The 20,073-nt window shown below is 36.7% G+C and overlaps 1 protein-coding gene across 30 annotated transcripts in view; it reads left to right on the forward strand.

Annotated features, from left to right (window-relative positions):
* SOX6 (SRY-box transcription factor 6) overlaps positions 1–20,073 on the forward strand; it is a 717,975-nt gene that overhangs the window by 583,505 nt on the left and 114,397 nt on the right. For 22 of the 30 annotated variants that reach the window (XM_086677891.1, XM_086677876.1, XM_086677881.1 and 19 more), the window contains 3 exons: positions 4,733–4,856; positions 15,898–15,977; positions 17,456–17,578. In XM_086677891.1, coding sequence (XP_086534017.1) covers positions 4,733–4,856; positions 15,898–15,977; positions 17,456–17,578 — 327 coding nt within the window. The remainder of the gene's footprint in view (positions 1–4,732; positions 4,857–15,897; positions 15,978–17,455; positions 17,579–20,073) is intronic. The other 8 variants (XM_086677904.1, XM_086677901.1, XM_086677899.1 and 5 more) reach the window with 3 other exon arrangements.

The raw sequence follows: 20,073 nt of genomic DNA on the forward strand, positions 1-20,073 counted from the left end.
GTTGTTGGATTGTGTCAATGTCAATATCCTGGTTGTGATACTGTACTGTAGTTTTTCAAGTTATGGCCATTAGGGACGAATACATGGGATCTCTCTGTAGTATTTATTTAAAATGCATGTAAATTTACGATTACATTTATGAAACTTTCAGTCATCTGTTATTACAAAGCATTATATTCCTTATCTCACTTAGGTCTGTTTAGCAAAAGACGACTTGATGCTTAATATAATATGGCACTTAAAAATGTAGACTTTGATCCTGAAACCTGGACTTGAATCCTGGCTGTAGCACTTTTTAATTGGCCAACCTACCGAGACTCTCATGGTTTTGTCTTTCTCATTAAGTGAATGAGGAGAAATAGTAAATACCTCACAGAGGTTTGAGGATTAAATGAGATAGACCATGTAAATCATTTTCCCAGTGCTTGACATATAGGAAACACTGGAAAATATTGGCAGCTGTGATGATGATGATTATCATTACCATCATCATCACTATTATTACCTCTATAATTAGAGCTACAAGAGGAGTGCTTCATCATCTTCTCTTGGTCTAGATTCTAATTGCTACAGAGTATTTTGTCTTGTCTTTAATAAGGGGCATTTTGATTATTCACATCATTGTTTTCCTTGAAATAAGTTAAGGGCAAGTTTATCACTTGGAGCTAAATAATTACTGTTAATAAATATAATACATTTTTGAAATTAATGACAGTGGCTTTAATTGATCAAATTGTTCTGGGTACAAAAAAGAGAGAAGAAGGAACAAACTGGAACTGAACAATATCCTATCCCTACTCCAGAGTCACTCCAACAATCCACCTCTGAAATAGAAAATTTGTTTTGGTTGCAGCCCTCCAGATTTTCTTTACCCAAAGAACATACACACATGATTTCTCTCTTTCCTATCACTGAAGTCCATGTGATGTAGTGGAAAAAGCACTGGACAGGGTGATGAGCAGTTCTGGACTCCAATCCAGCCCTGTCGTAGATAGTGTGACCACAAGCCATGCCTTTTACCTGCTCTAGGCACCTGTTTCCCTATGTGTGTAGTGTGAGGTTTGTCTTAGATCAGTGATTCTCAGAGAGTGTTTCCTGGGCCACACTGCCCGCTTTACCTGGATACTTGCTGGGAAAGTACACTCTCGGACCCCACCTCACATCTACTGATTTAGAGGCTCTGGCAGCGGGCGGGGAGGGACGGTAGGGCCGAGCAGTCTTTGTTTTAACAAGCCCTCTAGCTGAACTAGATACGTGCTAAAGTTTGAGAATCACTTCCCTGAATTAAATTTTAGTCTAAATATTAGATTGTTGGGCCTAGCTCCCAGAGTTTCTGATTCATAGATCTGGAAGGGGGGGCGGGGCCTGATAATTTGCTTTTTTGAAGTTCTCAGATGTTGCTGATATTACTGGTCAGGTATCACACTCTGAGAACTAGTAGGTTAGATCAGCTCTGAACTCTGTTCCAACTCTGATTCTATCATTACGATTGCTTTCACAATGTCTTCTGTCCCCCTTCTTACTTACTTTATCCCCCAATTTACTGAAGCTGCCTCAAAACTAATAGCCTTGAAAGTTTCTAACATATCCTACTTTGTAGAGGATGATGGACAGAAAGGAACTTCCCTAAATTCCTACAACTTATGTTAATGTGAAACACCTACAGCTCTTTGGCATTGACATTGACCTTAGACGGTTTAGTTAGTCATCTCACGTATGTAGCTAGTTACAAAAGAAATATCTTCATGCACCAAGATTCAAGAATTAAGGTCTGATGCTTAATTGCCATTGATCCCCTTATGTTGTCTCATGATCTGAAGAGCTTGGGCACCAATGTAGAAGTAAAATTATATTTTTATCCTAAGATGCTGTTTAATGAATAACACTAACATTCCCAAATTGCATCTTCAGATGATCCTTGTAATCCCACCTCTTCTATTTTATGGTTTTCTAGATACTTGGGATGGGATAATGCTCTGTATGGCCTACTGTCTGCTAAGAACATGACAAGCCTCTGCCTGTCAAATTGAATTATTTAGTTGGTTCATATTTTCTTTTCTGAAGTAGAGTTATGGGTAAGAGTCACTGTTTCTTGTGTGTGTGTGTGTGTGTGTCTGTGTGTGTGTGTTTTTTAGTAATTTGATAATTTTCTAGAACAGAATATGCAAACTGCATATGAAAAAAAGGAGGGCTCTTACATTTACTGAGTGCCTATTATGTGCCAGTCACTGTGCCACAAGTGTTACTTTTCTGGTCTATTGAATCCTCACAATAACCATGTAAGATAATATCATTAGCTTTTAGATGAGGAAATAGACTCAGGAAGGTTAAGTAACTGTTCATGATCACACAGCCAAGGAAATGGCAGTGTATAGATTTAAGCTCAGATAAGATTGATAACAAAGCTTCTGTAGGCATCGTAGATTCTGAACAAATATGTGGTAAATGAATGAATAAAGCAATGAGTACATCACGTTATCTTCCTAATGCTGAATTTGAAACAATCTGGATCATAGAGTTGGAAAGGCTCTCTAGGTCATTATCTAGTCAGGGGGTTAGTTATGTTTATCCTTTAAAGGATCCCTAACATGTGGGTATACAGCCTTTACTTGACTACCTCTAGGGAATATGACACACGCGACTCTTTAATCAGAATGATTGTTGAATAAGTCATTATTAGAAAATTCTTCTCTACATTAAACTCCCCTAAAATCCCTTTCTTAAGTCTAGTTCTGCCCTTTGTAACTGCTCAGACTTAATCTGATTCTTTTGCCATATGAAGATAGCCTTGTATCTTTTCTCTCCCAAGCTAAATAGCTCCTTTTTTTCAGCTGCCTCTCAAGATCCGTAGCACATAATAATAACTTAATAAATGTTCGTTACAAAGAAGGAAAGAATAAATAAATATGATAGCTAGACCTCTCACTTGTTCCCCTTTAAAGCATCAAGCATCTGTGCTATGTTCTAGGTACATGCTAGGAACCATATTTCTAGAAGAAAATGAAACGATTTCCTTTGATGTGCTCTTGCACTGAACAGTCCTACCAAAAAGACCGTGTTTTATTTTCTGACATAGAACAGTGCCCTCATCTTTGACATCTCAGGTTTGCATCAGGTCACAGCAAGCTTGAGTTGAACAGCCAACCTAGTGCTTTTCTTCAGGGTTAAAGGCAAGACCTGGGCACAAGGGGATCAGCTCCAATTTACGCAGGCTAAGTTTGTACTCTAACATACAAAACTCGGGCTTACCTCAGCTAAAATGGTAGAAATAGCTGCCCAAAGCTAGTTTCTTTCACGCCCCACTGGCAAGGTAGTAATTGCACAAAGACCTTTTTATTATAAGTTGATTTTCCTGAGAAATGAATTCAGAAAAATACTGTAAAGTGTTTATTTTTTGCTTGCCCTTTATTAACCCACATCTTAGGGCTTTCCCTAGAGAAAAGCTGTTGGTAAATGAAACCTCTTAGACCCACACACAGAAGCATTTTTGCACCATGTCCCTGGCTGTGGAGGGAACAGGGACAGGACAAGGCAAGTTGGCGCTATGTAAACAGGGTCATCAGCCAGTGTATGGAATTTTGCCTAAAGAGAAGATTTAAGAATTTAAATGGGGGAAGGGTTTGGGGTTGGTAGAATTACTGGTAAGTGTTTGTATCTTAAACAGGATATAATGCAGCTCTTTTATACTAGTAAAGAGCCCAAAGACCCAGTTTGAACTTAAAGAGCATCTCTGTTAGTACATCCTAGTTTTGATCTTTAAATAACAAAAGTCCTATAGTTCAACCTATGAAATCAGGCACTAAAAGCCAGGGCAGTACCTTACTGTGATGCTATACTGGAATCAGGGTAGCATGTGTAGAGTAAAAAAAAAGGAGCTAGGAAATTAAAATGTGATTTCACAGGCATGATTTTGTCATAGCTCTTATTTTCTTTATATGGAATACAAATACAGATATAGAGTGAAGATTTTCTATTTTGCATTTTTGTGCTCTTTGATACATTTATTGAGGTCAAATGAAATTTGATATAGTAGGATTTATTATGAAATGCTCTCTGAATACAACTCCATAATTACTGAGCTACATGGTAGTGCATAAAGCTGTAAAACTGCTAAGCCAGACAAGCAATTTATATGTTACATCAAGGTGTGTATGGCAAAGAATATTAGTTTAATTGGGAGCCAAGATGTAGTAGCCTTAAATCTAAAGAGCTATATGTTTAACATAATGCGGTAAGGCTTTGAAATAAGATACCTAAACTGGGGAGATAAAGCATTTGGAATATATAACAATTAGACATTATTTTCTGACCAAGAGATACTAAATGCTGTTTTCCAAATAAAGGGCAGACAGAATGCAAAGCAGGTCAAAGGGCAAAACCTTTCAACATTGCACAGTGTAAGAAGCAAACTTATTTCTTCCGATTGTTTTAAGGAAAAAAAAAAAAGAAAAAAAGGAAAAGAAAAGAGTCGAGATAAAAGAAAAACCATTCACCACAATTTGGTGGAAGCAGGGATGAGGCAAATTCACGACAAGGTTGTGTCCTTGGAGTCCTAATGGGATCTAAGAACAGGGATTTGGTAACTTTTGCCTGTGTTTTCTCAGGGAGCAGCTTCGGAATGAGGTCAGAAGTGGGTGGCTGTTTGGGTACCAGCACACCAGCAGGAGTGAAAAACAAATACTTCTTGGCATACATTTGTTCTCTGTCTGATCATAGGCTCTCTTCTGTTTAGCAGGTTCAGGGTCACATGCCTCCGCTCATGATCCCAATTTTTCCACATGACCAGCGGACCCTGGCAGCAGCTGCTGCCGCCCAGCAGGGCTTCCTCTTCCCCCCTGGAATAACATACAAACCAGGTAAGTAGAGAGGAATTCAACATTCTTTTGGAAATGCTAAGATCCTCATGTTTTTGCTTAGTAGTCACAACAAACACAGGAGCATACAAAGGAACTATGAATAAAATGATCATAAAAGCTGATTTTAAAGTCAAATTAGAACCGGAAAGTTAATTGGGAAGGAGGTATGTTACTCGTTTGTTGCAAAAAAACTTTTACTTTCTCTTTTTCCACCTGGTTTGTTCTGAATTCACAGATAAAATGCTACTTTCCCTGGAGACCACAAATTTCTGTTAGCTCGCTCTCATACCTTTACTGTGAATAATTGTCTTTGGTTAAACACACTTTCCTCCTCCTCAAGAGCTTTTATGCTCTGGGAGAGTGGTCACATACACTATAAAATGCTATTGTTGTTTGTTGTCTGATTTCTCCTGGAAGAAAAGTTAAAACTGGGCAGATTTAATTAGCTCACCACTAATAGGTAAGATTCCTTTTTGATTTTAGTTGAAATAATGAAGCATTCAGTAGTATTTTCTCATTCATCTTTAAACCTCAAAACAGGTCACATAACCTTGCAGTGAAATATGTTTTGAGATGATTTAGCAAATGTTATGATTTTTCTTTATTCCTCTGAGTTTACTGGACTCCTGGGGAATTCAATTAGGGACATAATGGTTTGAAGCTTCTTTCAGAGCCTCCTTGTAAACAGTGCTTTAAATGTTTAAAGATATGTTGCCAAAGGAATCCAATGTAAGAAGATAGTCAAGTAAATAAAGTCAACCTTAATTTCATTTGTGCATTCTTTGTAAGTGACCTCAGCTCAGAAGTAGTGACCTTGTTCTACTCATTAATAATTTCCGTGTCAAGTTCTTTTTAACATATTAACCTGATTATATTAACCACCAAATCTGAGTGCAACAAATCTGAGCGCAGCGGCTTCTTTGTGTATGGGGTGTATAAAGTGAACAAAGGCATTTTAATGTGCTTAAAGTAATAATAAAATATAAATCACTTTACTAAAATCCTCAGTAAGGAAGCTTACTACATAGCGTAAAAAACAAATCTAGTGAGGTTTCACATCTATTTTAGTTGTTTATTGCTATCGATTACTCTTTTGCATTTGGTAGATTACCATCTTCCTTGTGAGGAAAGGTAGGATGTCTGTCAAAACTCCTATCTTTCAAGGAACAGAGATGTTAAGGATTTGCTTCATTTAAGGACTGACTTTGAAAGTGCCTCAGGTACAAATTAGCCACACCTGGTATTACCAGAGATTTTGGGATACCTGAATGAAAGAAAATTCTATTGTTCAAATTGTCAAAATTTGATTTTTCTACAGCAGGATTTTTAGAGCAAATTTTATTCCCTATGAAATTGATATCCATATTAAGGACAGGAGTATATTTTGTCAGAAAATATTTTTCTGTCAGTGGTTCAATCCTTCCCTGATGTCTCTAAGTAGTTCTGAAATATTTTTCCCCTTGACTTCCCTTGGAACATTGATGTGAGCTAAATCTACTGGTTTACCCTGAATCTGGGTAGTCATTCCTATTCCAGTCTTAGAAACCTTTTTAATGATCTGTGCAAACCCTCTGTTTAATTTCAGTGTTTCTACATTTAAAATTCTTCACGTTTAAAAATTGGGTATGAGCCTTATTTTCTACTAGACATAACATCAGCATAGTTGACATGTTACTTACCTAATTTTGCTAAAAACAATAATGCTGTTTTTCATGGGGGAATATATTGTTACATAGTTAATGAATTTGGACCACTTTTTAAAAATTCTTCTCACACAGCATCAGTGAGATTGTAGAGAGTAAGAAGAATATGGAGATTGATGCGTCGCCTGGGTGGCTCAGTTGGTTGAGCATCTGACTCTTGATTTCAGCTCCGGTCATGATCCTAAGGTCGTGGGACCAAGCTCCACATCAGGCTCCATGCTGAGTGTGGAGCATGCTTAAGATTCTCTCTCTCTCTTTTCCTTAGCCCTCTCCCATGCTCATGCTCTCTCTAAAATGAATAATAATAATGATAAACAAATAAACAAATAAATAAAAGAAGAATATGGAGATTGGGAGAATATTTTACGGGAGTGAGTCATCTCCATCAAACAACATATGTGCAGCATATAGTAGTGATCAGGGGTAGCAGAATTGTGTTTGATTGTGGTGGGTAAAAATGTTGGTTAAGGCAGGACAGTGGGTTTGGACTCATAGGGCAATTTTTAATCACAAGCAAGGCTGATAAAATAAGGTATTTTCTGGTGACCCCTAAGAAAATTTTATTAACCAGAACTCTAAATTCTTTAATATTTTTGCTGATCTAGGTATTATTGCATATACAAATTATCATTAAAAGGATTAAAACTATATGTTTTTATGTGATTAGTAGAGAAATTATGTACTCAGGAGACTTCATCTCTACAGTGTTTTTGTCATTCACATCAATTGGAGGAGTAGAGGAAGCATGTTAGACTGGAGTCTGGACTAGGAAAACTCTTTGCCCCAAACTGAGCTAAGAGAGTTTCATTTGAAATACATGTGAAATAATGATTAATTTTTTTAGTTTATTTATTTATTTTGAGAGAGACAGCAAGCCGGAGTGAGGCAGAGAGAGTAGGGGGAGAGAGAGAGAGAATCCCAAGTAGCCTCCACACTGTCAGTGCAGGGACCGATGTGGGGCTTGAACTCACAATCCATGAGCTCATGACCTGAGCTGAAATTGAGAGTCAGATGTTTAACCAACTGGGCCACCCAGATACCCCAATGACCAACTTTTTAGAAAAGAGTAGCTCTGTCACATATAAAAGCCTTGAAATGGTGGCATAACTTTATATTTTGATCCCCTAAGCAACAAGATGAATGATCACTATCTTGGTCTTATAAATCACAAAATACATTGTTCTGTTTTTGCACCTTTTCCGCCTTCCCATAACCTGAGACAATTCCATAGTGTTTGTGCCTTCAGTTGTTTGAACAATTGTCTTGATTTCCAGAGAGCACGGGCTACCTTAGGGTGATGTTCACTGTCAAAGTTGACTGTTTCTGAATCCATTATCAGGACAGTCTAAACAAATACACTTAGGGCTATGGGCCTTCTTTCCTTCAGATAATTTGACCCATCGCTCTGGGCATATCAGGGTCTCTGTATGCAATAAACACCAAACAAACTCTCCCACTTCAGTAGGTTGCTAAGGAGGCTTGTGGCCTACAGGGATTGTGCAGTCTCAGGGAAATATCTATCAGATTAATATCTGTAGACATAGCTTTATTGAGTTTTAACCTTTAATTAATTTTTTTATTGGTTCTCTAATTAGAGACGTCATTCTAGAAAGGAATTCATCAGGACCCAGATCATACACCACAGAATTTTGGTTGTTTTGCTCTTTCACATTATGAAACTGAGAGACGCAGCATTCCAGGGCAAGATAAATGCATTTAAGTACCTATATTTGAGAAAATTGAAAGATTAAGCCCCTTTCATAGCTGGTGAGGTGTATGTCAGACAGGATTGAATTGCCTGCAAAATAAAAATAATGGATATCCTCCTTCATGCACCAGGGATGGTGCAGGTGACCCATGGACTTTGTGCAGTTGGGATTTTTAAAATAATTGCTGCTAGAGCAGCCATCCTTGGCTTTCTAGGAGATTCTGGGAGTAGAATCTCTGCCTGTTCCTGCCTTCAGCACCCACTTTTTAGTTATAATATAGTAGCTAAAGCCTCCTGAATACTTATTTTATGCCAAACACTGTGCTAAGTATTTTACACAGATTATTTTATTTAATTATTACTTGAACAAGTCATTTAACCTTGCTGAGCCTCACATTTTTCTCATCTAAAAAATTTGTCCACTGCTCAGTGTGGGTGTGAAGATTAAATTTGTTAAAATGTATGAAAGTTCTTTGGAAACTCTAAAGCACTAGGTTTGGGGGTAAAATCTAAGTAAATTTAACAACACTAAACTACATCCTTATCCATTAGAAGTGTCCAAAAGTATCCCTCTGCCTGGTGACCAAAAATAATTTTACAAGTATACCTAATGCTGCTTTTAGAAAAAATTATGGTGAAATATACATAATATTTAATATTTTAACCATTTATAAATATGCAACTCAATGACATTAATATATCTGCAATGTTGTATAACCATCACCACTATCTCTACCCAAAACTTTTAATCATCTGCAACGAAAACTTTGTGTCCATTAAACAATAACTCCCCCTATTCCCCTCGTAACCTCTATTTTACTATCTTTCTCTATGAATTTGCCTATTCTAGATACTTCATGTAAGTTGAAACCAGACAATATTTGTTCTTCTATGTCTGGCTTATTTCACTAAACATGATGTGTTTAAGGTTCATCCATATTGCAAAGAGCCAGTTTTCCCAGCACTATTTGTTGAAAAGATGTTCTTTCCTCATTGAATATCCTTGGCACTCTTGTCAAAAATCAATACACCATGTATATTTCAGGGCCCTCTAATCTGTTTAATTGGTCTGTATATCTGTTCTTATGCCAGTACCATACTGTTTTAATTACTGTACCTTTGTAGTGAATTTTGAAATCAGGAATCATGAGTCTTCCAACTTTATTCCTTTTCAAGATTGTTTTGGCTATTGGGAGCCCTTACAATTCTGTATAAGTTTGAGGATTGGCTTTTCCATTTCTGTGATAAAGAGTTTTGGAATTTTGATAGATATTTCACTGCATCTGTTGATTGCTTTGGATAGTATTGATATCTTAACAATGTTAAGTCTTCCTATTGATGAACATTTCCATTTATATAAGTCTTTTAAAAATTTTCTCAGCAATGTTTTATAGCTTTCATGTACAAGACTTTCATGTCCTTTGTTAGATTTATTCCTAAGTATTTAATTATTTTAGATGCTATTATAAATAGAAATGGTTTCTTAATTTTCTTTTGGATTGCTTATTGCTGGTATATAGACAGACAAGTGATTTGTGTGTGTTAATCTCACAAGATTGCAACTTTTGCTAAATTTGCTTATTAGCTCCAATAGCTTTCTTGTGGATTCTTTAGAGTTTTCCATATGTAGGATCATGTCATATGCAAATAGAGATAGTTTTACCTCTTCCCTACCAATTTTGATGCCTTTTGTCCTCCCTCTTTTCCCTCACCTCCCCCCCCCCCAGCCCCCCACCTTTTGCTTGTCTAATAGTGCTGGGTTGAACTTCCAGTATAATGCTGTATAGCCATGAAAGCAGGCATCATTATCTCGTTCCTGATCTTAGAGGGAAAGCTTTTCAGTCTTTTGCCATTGAGTATGATGTTAGCTGTGGATTTTTCATAAATATCCTTTATCATGTTGAGGAACTTGCCCTCTACTCCTAAATTTCTAAGAGTTTTTATCCTGAAAGGGTGTTGGATTTTGTCAAATGCCTTTTCTGCATCGATTGAGATAATCATGTGAATTTCTTCCCCTTTGTTCTATTAATGTGATGTATTACATTGATTTTTTTGTGTGTTGAACCACTTTTGCATTCCTGGGATAAATCCTGCTTTGTCATGGTGAATAATCCTTTTAATGTGCTGTTGGATTCAATATGCTAATGTTTTGTTGAGAATTTTGTATCTATATGTGTAAAAGATATTAGTCTGTAATTTTCTTTTCTGTGGTGTCTTACCTGGATTTGGTATCAAGGTAATATTGGCCTCATTATCATATAGGTAGGAAGTGTTTCCTTTTCTTCAATTTTTTTAAAGGTTTTGGGAAGGATTCATGTTAATTTTTCTCAAATGTTGGAGAATTTACTAGTACAGCTATCTGGTCCAGGACTTCTCTTTGTTGAGAAGTTTTGTTTACTGACTCAATCTCTTTACTTGTTATTGGTCTGTTGAAATTTTCTATTTCTTCTTGAGTCAGTTTAGGTAATATGTATGTTTCAAGAAATTTGTCCACCTCTTCTAGATTGTGTAATATTTCAGTATAAAATTGTTACCCAGTGCTTCTTATTAATTCCTTTGTTTCAGTTAGCATTTACTGAATACCATTTATTTGTATATATATGTGGGAGTATACATGTATATGCGTGTATATGTGTATATGAATGTATGTATTCTCATTTAATTTTCTTAACAACTCTAAGATGTAGGTAGCATTATAACTATTTTTTAAAAGAAAAAAAATACTAATAGTCAAATAAGTTGATTAACTTTTCTAAGCTTTCCCATCTAGAAATTAGTGAAGATAGAATTCAGACTGAAGTTCTCTGATTTGATATTTTATACCCTCGCAGACATGGTTTAAATGGATATGATATTAAGAAAAGTCAAACTCTTTATTTGATGTGGAAAATATGTGACTTATATGCATGAATTTATCCAAGTGACATTTTGTATTACTAGGTGTTTCCACGTCTTCCAGAATATGTAAAGCTGAGGTATATAACCACTATTGCTGGAATACTTGATTAATTAAATTTATCTACTTGAAATCAAGGCAGTATCCAAGGTTCTTCAGATTAGTAATTTATTTATTTATTTATGTATTTATTTATTTATGCATGTATCTATGTATCTATGTATTTATTTATTTCCGAGAGTATGCATTCACCAGCGTGAATGGGGGAGGGGCAGAGAGACAAGGAGAGAGAGAATCCCAAGCAGACTCCCAGCTCTTGAAGCCTGATGGCTGAGGGTGGTAGGGGAAACTAGATATCAAGAACTGTGAGAACATGACCTAAGCCTAAATCAAGAGTTGGATGCCTAACCCAATGAGCCACCTAGACACCCCGTAATTTCATTTTTATTTATTTATTTATTTATTTATTGAGAGAGAGAGAGAGAGAGAGAGAGAGAGAGCGCATGCATGGGCAGGGAAGAGGGGCAGAGGGAGAGAGAGAATCTTAAGCATATTCCATGCTTTGTGCAGAGTCCAAGACAGGGTTCTATTGCATGACTGTGAGATCATAACCTGAGCCAAAATCGGGAGTGGGATGCTTAACCAACTGAGCTATCCAGGAGCCCTTGTAATTTCATTTTTAAGTAAGAGTGTTGAGGTCCAAGAAAAAATATGCACATCCACGTAAACTAACCTAGTTTTTGGAGATCAAGATTATTTTAACTATGCCTCCGTTATATACAGAGGCTGTATCGTTGGTGAACTATTTTAAGGCATGAACTTTGAGTTGATATTTTAAGTTGATTTCTTGTAACAGATGGATTTATATCAGTTTATCCGCATTCACTTATTTAATTGCTATTGTGACAAATTCCATGGATTTTCATATAATTGGTCAGTAGTCTGGATGTATCAATAAAATAAGTGAAGAAATTAAGATTGATTCTTAATTCTTATCTTCTTTAAAGGTATGAAAAACAATTCACATGTTCTTAGAAAATGCCCTGGGATCAAGACTTTTCTCATTATTGATCTATTGTTTGGTGAATAGAGGAGAAATTTAGCAAGACCAATAAGAGCATGGTGATCTCCACAATAGATACTGTTACCCATACCATTTTTTTTTTAAATTTTTGTCCAGAACAAATTGATGGTGCCATTTTATTTTTAGGATTTCTAACTGTGTCATTCATTACCTGCTAATTTTTCCTGCAGTATGATGTCTCACAGAGATAAATGCAGATTGATGATGGAATTCTTTCAGAATATAGAGGAGTTGTAATATTTCGCTATTCTGAATATGGACATCCAGTCAAGATGCAAAGTGGCATGTCCAAGTCTGGACTGGTGGCTGTGATTGAAATATTTCCCTATTGTAGCAAGAATGAGGATAACTTGTAAAAGTGGGATCTACCTATCAGTTGTTTGGAAACTCAAATAATTTACCATTATCCTATGATACCACCACACAATAATCTTTAAGGTAGTTAGGGGTGTGTGGTGTATTTTTCTTCTGTATCGGAGGGTGGAAAATGAAGTTTGAGACTTTGAGCCAATTACTGAAGAGTCCTTGAATCTTGTCTTCTAGGTTATGTATTTTTTCCTCCCGACTCCTTCCAACCTCTCCAAGTGATTTCTTCAGTAGGTTAATTCTGAAGTTAATATCCCAGGAGACCTTGTCGTTCTGAAGAATCAAAGTAAATGGACAGGATTTTACCCATGAGAGTTTTGACTCTTTCATAAAAGTGAAATCTGTATTTGAATTACAGAAACTAGGAATATTCTTGCAAGAGATAGCATGAGTCTAATGGGTCCTAGGTTCTTAGTATAAGTTCTGCCTTCTCCTGTGTTTAAGTTTTAATAACTTTTGGCTACATTTCACTTTCCTTGAATTTTTTTTAAAAAATGTACTTTCTCTCATTCGTGGACTCTTGCTGTAGAGCTGGTTTGGTTCTGAAGGAATGTTGCCTATTGTGATAAGTGAAACTAATGTCAGGCACATTTTCCATAGGTTTTATTTGTTCTGTAATCTTCAGATGAAAATCGTCAGTTGCAAATTCTAGAAGGCTGGAAAGATGAATTTACAGAATGGGCATGATTTGCCAGATTGGCTCTTAGAGGTTGTCTTTTTTATGCTGGATGTGGCAAGGGCCAGATTACAGTAGTACCTAAAGCCAACCTGTTCCAACAGGCTTCATCTTCCTTTGTACAAATTTAAAAAGAATGGATCCTCATGCAAGCATTTCAAATCCAGAGACAAATTTGAAAAAAATTGCTACAACATGTTGACTGATTCCTTGCCAAGTCAGCCACTGAGAACTTTTACTCGACCGACTCTTACAAAGAGAAAATTAAAGGGGTGGGGGTGAAGCACATAACTTTGTTATTAAAAAATTAAACTTTGCAATACCCTAAATCCCTCTCCCTCTTAACATTTTTTCTCTGCTACTTTTAACCCCCTTCTCTTCCTCCCCCTTATCTTCTCCCTCTCCTGCCTTTCCCTTTTTCTCTTTCTTCTAATCATTCTCTGTAATGTGCTCTGTTGCTCTAATGTATTCATTTTTACTTTTAGTATTGATACCGTGATGTGTTCTGGAGAAATAGCTTTCCAAAGATTATATTCAGATATACAGATTCAAACCGGCAGAAAGGTTAAGAACATTTTTAAAATATGCTTGTCAGCAGTGGAAAGAAAGCTGTTTGTAGCCAGCAGGTGAGCTGGAGAGTACTACAGGGTGTGGTAGAGATAGTAATAAATTAACTGGCAAGCCAAAAACTATAAAAAAAAAATCAGCTATTTCATAGCATAGAAGCATGACAGCTATGAAAAAAGGAGTGCCCCAGGGAATTCTTTTAGAGTTTGATTTTTTTAAATATGTTTGACATGAAAAATGTTTTAGTACAAATAAAGCAACTGGTATTAAACTTACAGGGAGGGGGGTTGTGGTTTAGAGTTAGTATGAATAATGCATGATATTTAAAGAAAGAACAGCTCTAAAATGTTCCGGGAGGCAGTCCATGTTGATGGTTGGAATGGCGATTTTTTTTTCTCCTATTTTTGAAGCATCATTAATTCAGTATCGTTTTGTGATTTTTTTTGAACCTGATAAGATATCAACCAAAGAAATACTATTTGACTTAAATTAGGACATTCTTTCTTCAGATAATTTAGTTTAAATATCAAGAAGATCAGCAGAATTATTTAAGCATAAAGCGACAGTCATTTACTATAAAAAATAATTTGGCCTAGTTATCCTTTTTAAAAAGCTCATGTAGCCCTGCAAACCAAAATCAGCCTCATGGAAGGGGAAAAACAAGATCAGATATTTTGAACATTACTCCATAGGAGACCAGCACAATATAGTGTGAGTGAATGCATTGTAGCAGTGCTCCATATGCAATCAGAAGCCAATTGTTACTGGACTGTGTACAAGCACACACTGTGCTCAATGGTCTGATGAGGTATTATGGATATGATGCAAAGAGACTGTGTAGATTAGAAGCTCACAATTTGTTAAAAGTGAAAGCAACTTAACATTTACATTGGGCCAGCTGAGTAGCACTTCATGTGGAAAGCAGGATGAGTTCCAGGGAACCGGGAGCGCCAGGAAGGCTCCAGGTATCAGTGTCCATGCAGAAAAAAGAGATTTGATTGCTTTCCAATTGACTACCTTTATTACTGTGATTCTTTCTACACTCTCTCTTCATTATTACATTCAGCTTTCGGTGTGGAAAAGTTCATGCAAAACAGCATGATTATTACAAATGTCAAAAATGTGTGGAGGAACAGCCTATTAAAATATAGCCTAGAGATAGTACATAACACTGACTTTAAATAAGTAGCTGCAGCCAAAGTGATACTCCATTAAATCACGGATATTGTGTAATTTATCCACAAGTATTAATTTTGACTCCAGTTACCACTATCACAATACATTCTTCATTACTTTCTCTTGGTTCTTCACGTCACTGCACACAGTCTGTGTTCTCAGGTCACAGAAAGTATTTTATTGCCCTTCTCAGGAGTGGTATGGAGTAAGACATTAAGATGTAGCCTTGATCTCAGCTGGACCGTGTTCAATCTCTACCAGACCTTTAGTACAAATATCCCATGTAGAATATGGTTTCCACTCTCTTTGCGATACCAGGCACTTCATAGAATGTTGGCAGATAAGATTAGCTTCCTACTCACCCCATCAAATGAAAGAAGTTGCATCTTTAAAATTTTTTTTATTTTTTATAAGATAAAATTTGGGGCTATGGACAGTCAATAGCTCATAATCTTTTTTGGACTCTAATACTCTGCCTTGTCTACCAAGCCAAAACTTTTTGTTGTTCTAACATAAAAACCTTAATACTTTCTCAGTGAACTGTCAGCCTGGCTTTAAGATATTTTTTTACTCTTAAAAAAATGATGTATTACAAGATTTGTAATGGAGTGAACATGCTTGAATTGCACATTTAATTTTTTTAACATCACATTCATGTTTTGCCAGTTTGCCTACCAGCTATCTGTTAACAAAAAGTTCCAAGGCAACACTGCAAGTCTATGCCCAACTAAGCCTTTTGTTTCTGCAGATGTTTGGGCTTAGAGCAATGTTGTAAAGCTCAGGCAATCCAAGAACCATGTTTGTACTTGTCTGCTGCTATTCCCTGTGCATTGTCTAAACCTGTATGCATTGTTCTTTCCGACAGGTGATAACTACCCTGTACAGTTCATTTCATCAACAATGGCAGCTGCTGCTACTTCTGGACTCAGCCCTTTACAGCTCCAGGTAAGTGACAGAAGAAAAAACTGTGGGATACAAGCCAGTTCCTTAGTGGAAAACTGCTAACCAGCTGTATGCTAAATAATGGCCTGAGTGTTAAAAATTTTTAAGCATAGCCTAGAAGGATTAACACCTTGTGTACTTACTGTACTGAAAATAGGAGAGGAAACTGCCAATTTCAGTATTTTTAAAGGAAAAATGATATTATGACTTAGTACTATGTATTTTCTATCAAGTGAGTTAATGGTTTTACAAATTTTTATTGCTGGTTGCTATTGGATATGTCAGCTTTTCCCTTATCAATTTTCCATCCATGTCTCCATTTATGTCCTGACTATCTTTTACACATAAACATCAAAGCAGAAAACAATGTTGGGTATTTTACTTCTTGTAGCTTACAGAATAGGGAGTTATTATCAAATTACCTTAACTATTTGGTAATATGTAAACATACTGCTCTAGAAATGTGTACTCTCATTCTCATTTTTATCTTCATGCCAAGTTGAAAGTCTGGGCATGGTATCTGACCAAGTTCTGGATTAGGGTTCTTTACTTATATGCCAAGCTTGTGAAGAAAGTGTTTTGGAAGGTGGATAAAAAAACATTTGTACTTTATCTTCTTCACAGTAAAGTGAGGGGTTTACAACAGGACCAGGTGATCTTTACATCCTTCTAACACTGCCGTTTTAATGGGACGTTGACTTTAAATATGAATACATATTTTAACAAAAACAAACAATGATATCATTGAAATAATGGTTAAACTTTCAGTATTTGAACATTTAGAAAATACATGATAGTGAAGAACTTGAATTTCAGTACAGTGGAAAGTTTAAAGATAGTCTTTTATTCTTTTAATTTACTCTGATTATTTTTGAATTTTCTTACCAGGAATAGCATCTGGCTAGGCATTTTTTTTTCTTCTTTGCTATTCCCTATATGGCTTGGATATAAGAGATGCGCAAATATTTTACCATGAGAAAACATCATTGTGAGCATTTTAAATTAGGTCTGCAAATAAATAATTTTTGCAGTCATCTGAGTTTTTGTCATAAGCCTCATCCTGTAAGCCTTGCTGATGTTACCTATTATGGACAGCCTACCAGAGCTAGGAATTTTGCCTAACAGTATCAGCAACCTACCTCTCTTCCAAAACTTTACCTTCCCCACTGCTAACACTGGAACTGCAGTTAGAAAAACCTAAACGGAAACCTCACTTGTAATAAACCTAATCTGTTTCTCCTTTTCCCATAGCTATGCTATAGAATGTCTTCTTGAGTCAGAGGCAGAAGTATGAAACCAGTACCATTGCTTGGTCCTATAACAAAGTTCCTATGAAAGAGAGTGTCTGGGTCCTAAGCCTTCTACTTTCTATTCTTTGGTGTGGTCAGTACCCTGGATTTAGAAATATGTGTTCTGTTTCATGAGTTCTGACAGTATGTTTTGTCTTTTTTTTTTTTTTTTCTGAATATGCTACTAAACAGAAGGGTCATGTCTCCCACCCACAAATTAACCCAAGGCTAAAGGGCCTAAGTGACCGTTTTGGCAGGAGTTTGGACACCTTTGAACATGGTGGTGGCCACTCTTACAACCACAAACAGATTGAGGTATGAATGCTTCCATTGGTGCTTCATTGGGTGGGGGACTGGATTGTTCAGTCATATTCTAGGCATTTTTCTTTTTTTAAGTGGCAAACACTCAACCTAAACACTGAAATGTGACCTTTCCCTTTTTCTTATTCCTGAGGAGGCTCATTTTTGCTCCTTTTCTTTCAAAGAAAAAGGCAAGGCCCAGACCAATGCCCCTAATGACCTAGGTTGTTTATTGCTATATATTTAGGCAAATTCTTTACAAGTGCCTTCAAAACCACTGCCCTTTCCCTTACTTTTTTGTTCCTTTTAAGTATAGTGTAGTATAGAGTTTAAAAATACTTAAACATTTAAAAAATCTCATCTGACCATATAACATGCTGCAAAGTTGATAAAATATAATTCTGCTTGTATAGACAAAACAATGGAGGCTCAGAGAGACCAAGGCTGCACAATATTCCCGGAGTTAGAGTTAGTACCTAGGATTTCTGACTCTGTCTAATTCAAGTTTCCAAATTTTGTTTTCTCTGGCTGAGGTAGGGCTGGGTGTCTGGGCCTGACTGGTTGCTTTTTGCCCCATTGACTTCTGTTGTGTCCCTTTCATATTTAACTTCCAATAAAGCTCTTGGTTGTTTTTGTGGGATATTCTTACCACCTGGAGAAGATGGTTTTTATGGCTATTTTGAAAACCAAACCCTTTTCTGCCATAGGTGTCTAGTCCTTCTTTATAATTTCATGCTTGATTTCTTATATCACTGGAGTTTCTCTCCAGGATTATCAGCTACTGAAGGGTTGCCAGTTATCTGTTTGAATCACACACACACACACACACACACACACATACACACATACATACATGCAAACGCACACACACGCGCACATACACACATGCATACACACACACATACACACACACACAAATTGAGACAGGCTCAGACTGAAACACACTATAACTTACTAGGTTAGATCTAATACTAAATTTTATATTCTAACCTAGGATGGGAAACTCAACTCAAAAAAAAGAAAAGAAAAGAAAAAAATTACATCTAGCAAAGTGACGTATAAATGCAAGTCCTATTGGCTCTGGCAGTCTATATGTATCAAATACTATATAATAAATAGAGTATCCCTTTGGCATTATCTTCTCTGCTGCTTATGAATCTGTATTTTTGAAAAATAATAGAGAAGGCTCACTCCTAAGAAGAAAAAAGAGGACAAGATCAAAAGCCACCTTGGAAGTAGCCTGAGGAAGAGTTCCCAAGTTTGTGGCCTGCCTTCCTCTTTCCCTTTCACTTTGATATAAGAAATATATGGGGGGGTTCCCACCCAGACATGACCAGGCATATACTGTCAAAGTATCTGCTATCTTCTATAGAGTAAGAAGGGATTTCTTCTGTAAGGCTTTCTTTTGGCTATAGAGAAGGGGCTGTATTTCTGGACATTCTGAAGATCTACCAGGCGTGGGATTGCTAAAATGGAGAGATAACTGCATATTAGGGACAAGACTTTCTGTGTGATGACAGTTAACAAGCTTACCCACTCAGGACAGATAGTTTGTTAAATGTTTAAGTGCTTGGATGAATGTGAAAGCAGGTGGTCCTGGCTCAAATTCAAGACTTCCTCCCTTTGACTTTTATTTTCGCTTGAGGTGTTGAGATCTAGCCCAGCAGCCTTTTTCTGGTAGCAGTTTGCTACCCAATCACTTCTTTTGCTAATTTTTCACTTAGATTGACTTCTCTCCCTGACACCATCACCGACCCCCGGTGCTGTCAAATCTGGCTTCTGTTGGGTTTCTGGAAATTATGATGTCATGTATATGAGTGCCAGATCTATGTAGTTCTGTAGCAACGCTGATCTAGAAGCACAACCTCTGCCATATGCCTGTCACTTTCATTAGGATAAATAGAGCCCCTTCGTGCAGGACCTCCTCAGACTTTGCCAACTTTGCCCATTTGAAAGTTTTCTGGATTTTTTTTTATTATTCTCACTCTGTTTCTTTGCTTTCATTTTTTGCACCTTCCCCCCTGCCCCCCTGCATGTCAGGAAACTCCTGCTCTGTTTGCTTATATGGTACACTGGTGAGAAAAGGCTGACCTTGTTTAAAAGGCAAGTTTCCCAAATTTGTCTGGTATGAGTATCACATGTTTATTGGGACACCCACAAAAAGCACAGTAGACACACATATCTAAGCTACTCCAGACATTTAACATTTTAAATATTAAGCAAAAGTAGAGAGAATATTTAACAGTATCTGCTTTATTGATTTTGAAGTCTGCTTTCTTTTCTAATTCTCCCTTCCTTTGACAAGCAAAAATGTTACAACCCTGTTACCAATCACGGTTATGATAGACTGTTGATACTAAGGAAGCATTACAATTATGTTAACTGGTTTTATTTCTAAACAGAGATTCTTAGGAAGAAAAGCCCATAACATATGCATGCCACCATCACCCTACCTCACCACTTTCGTATACATCTGGCTGCATTGCTCAGAACTGGTCCTCTCTACCTGA

This window comes from Puma concolor, chromosome D1 (genome assembly GCF_028749965.1).
Source record: "Puma concolor isolate L17-30 chromosome D1, mPumCon1.1.hap2, whole genome shotgun sequence".
Taxonomy (NCBI): Eukaryota; Metazoa; Chordata; class Mammalia; order Carnivora; family Felidae; genus Puma; species Puma concolor.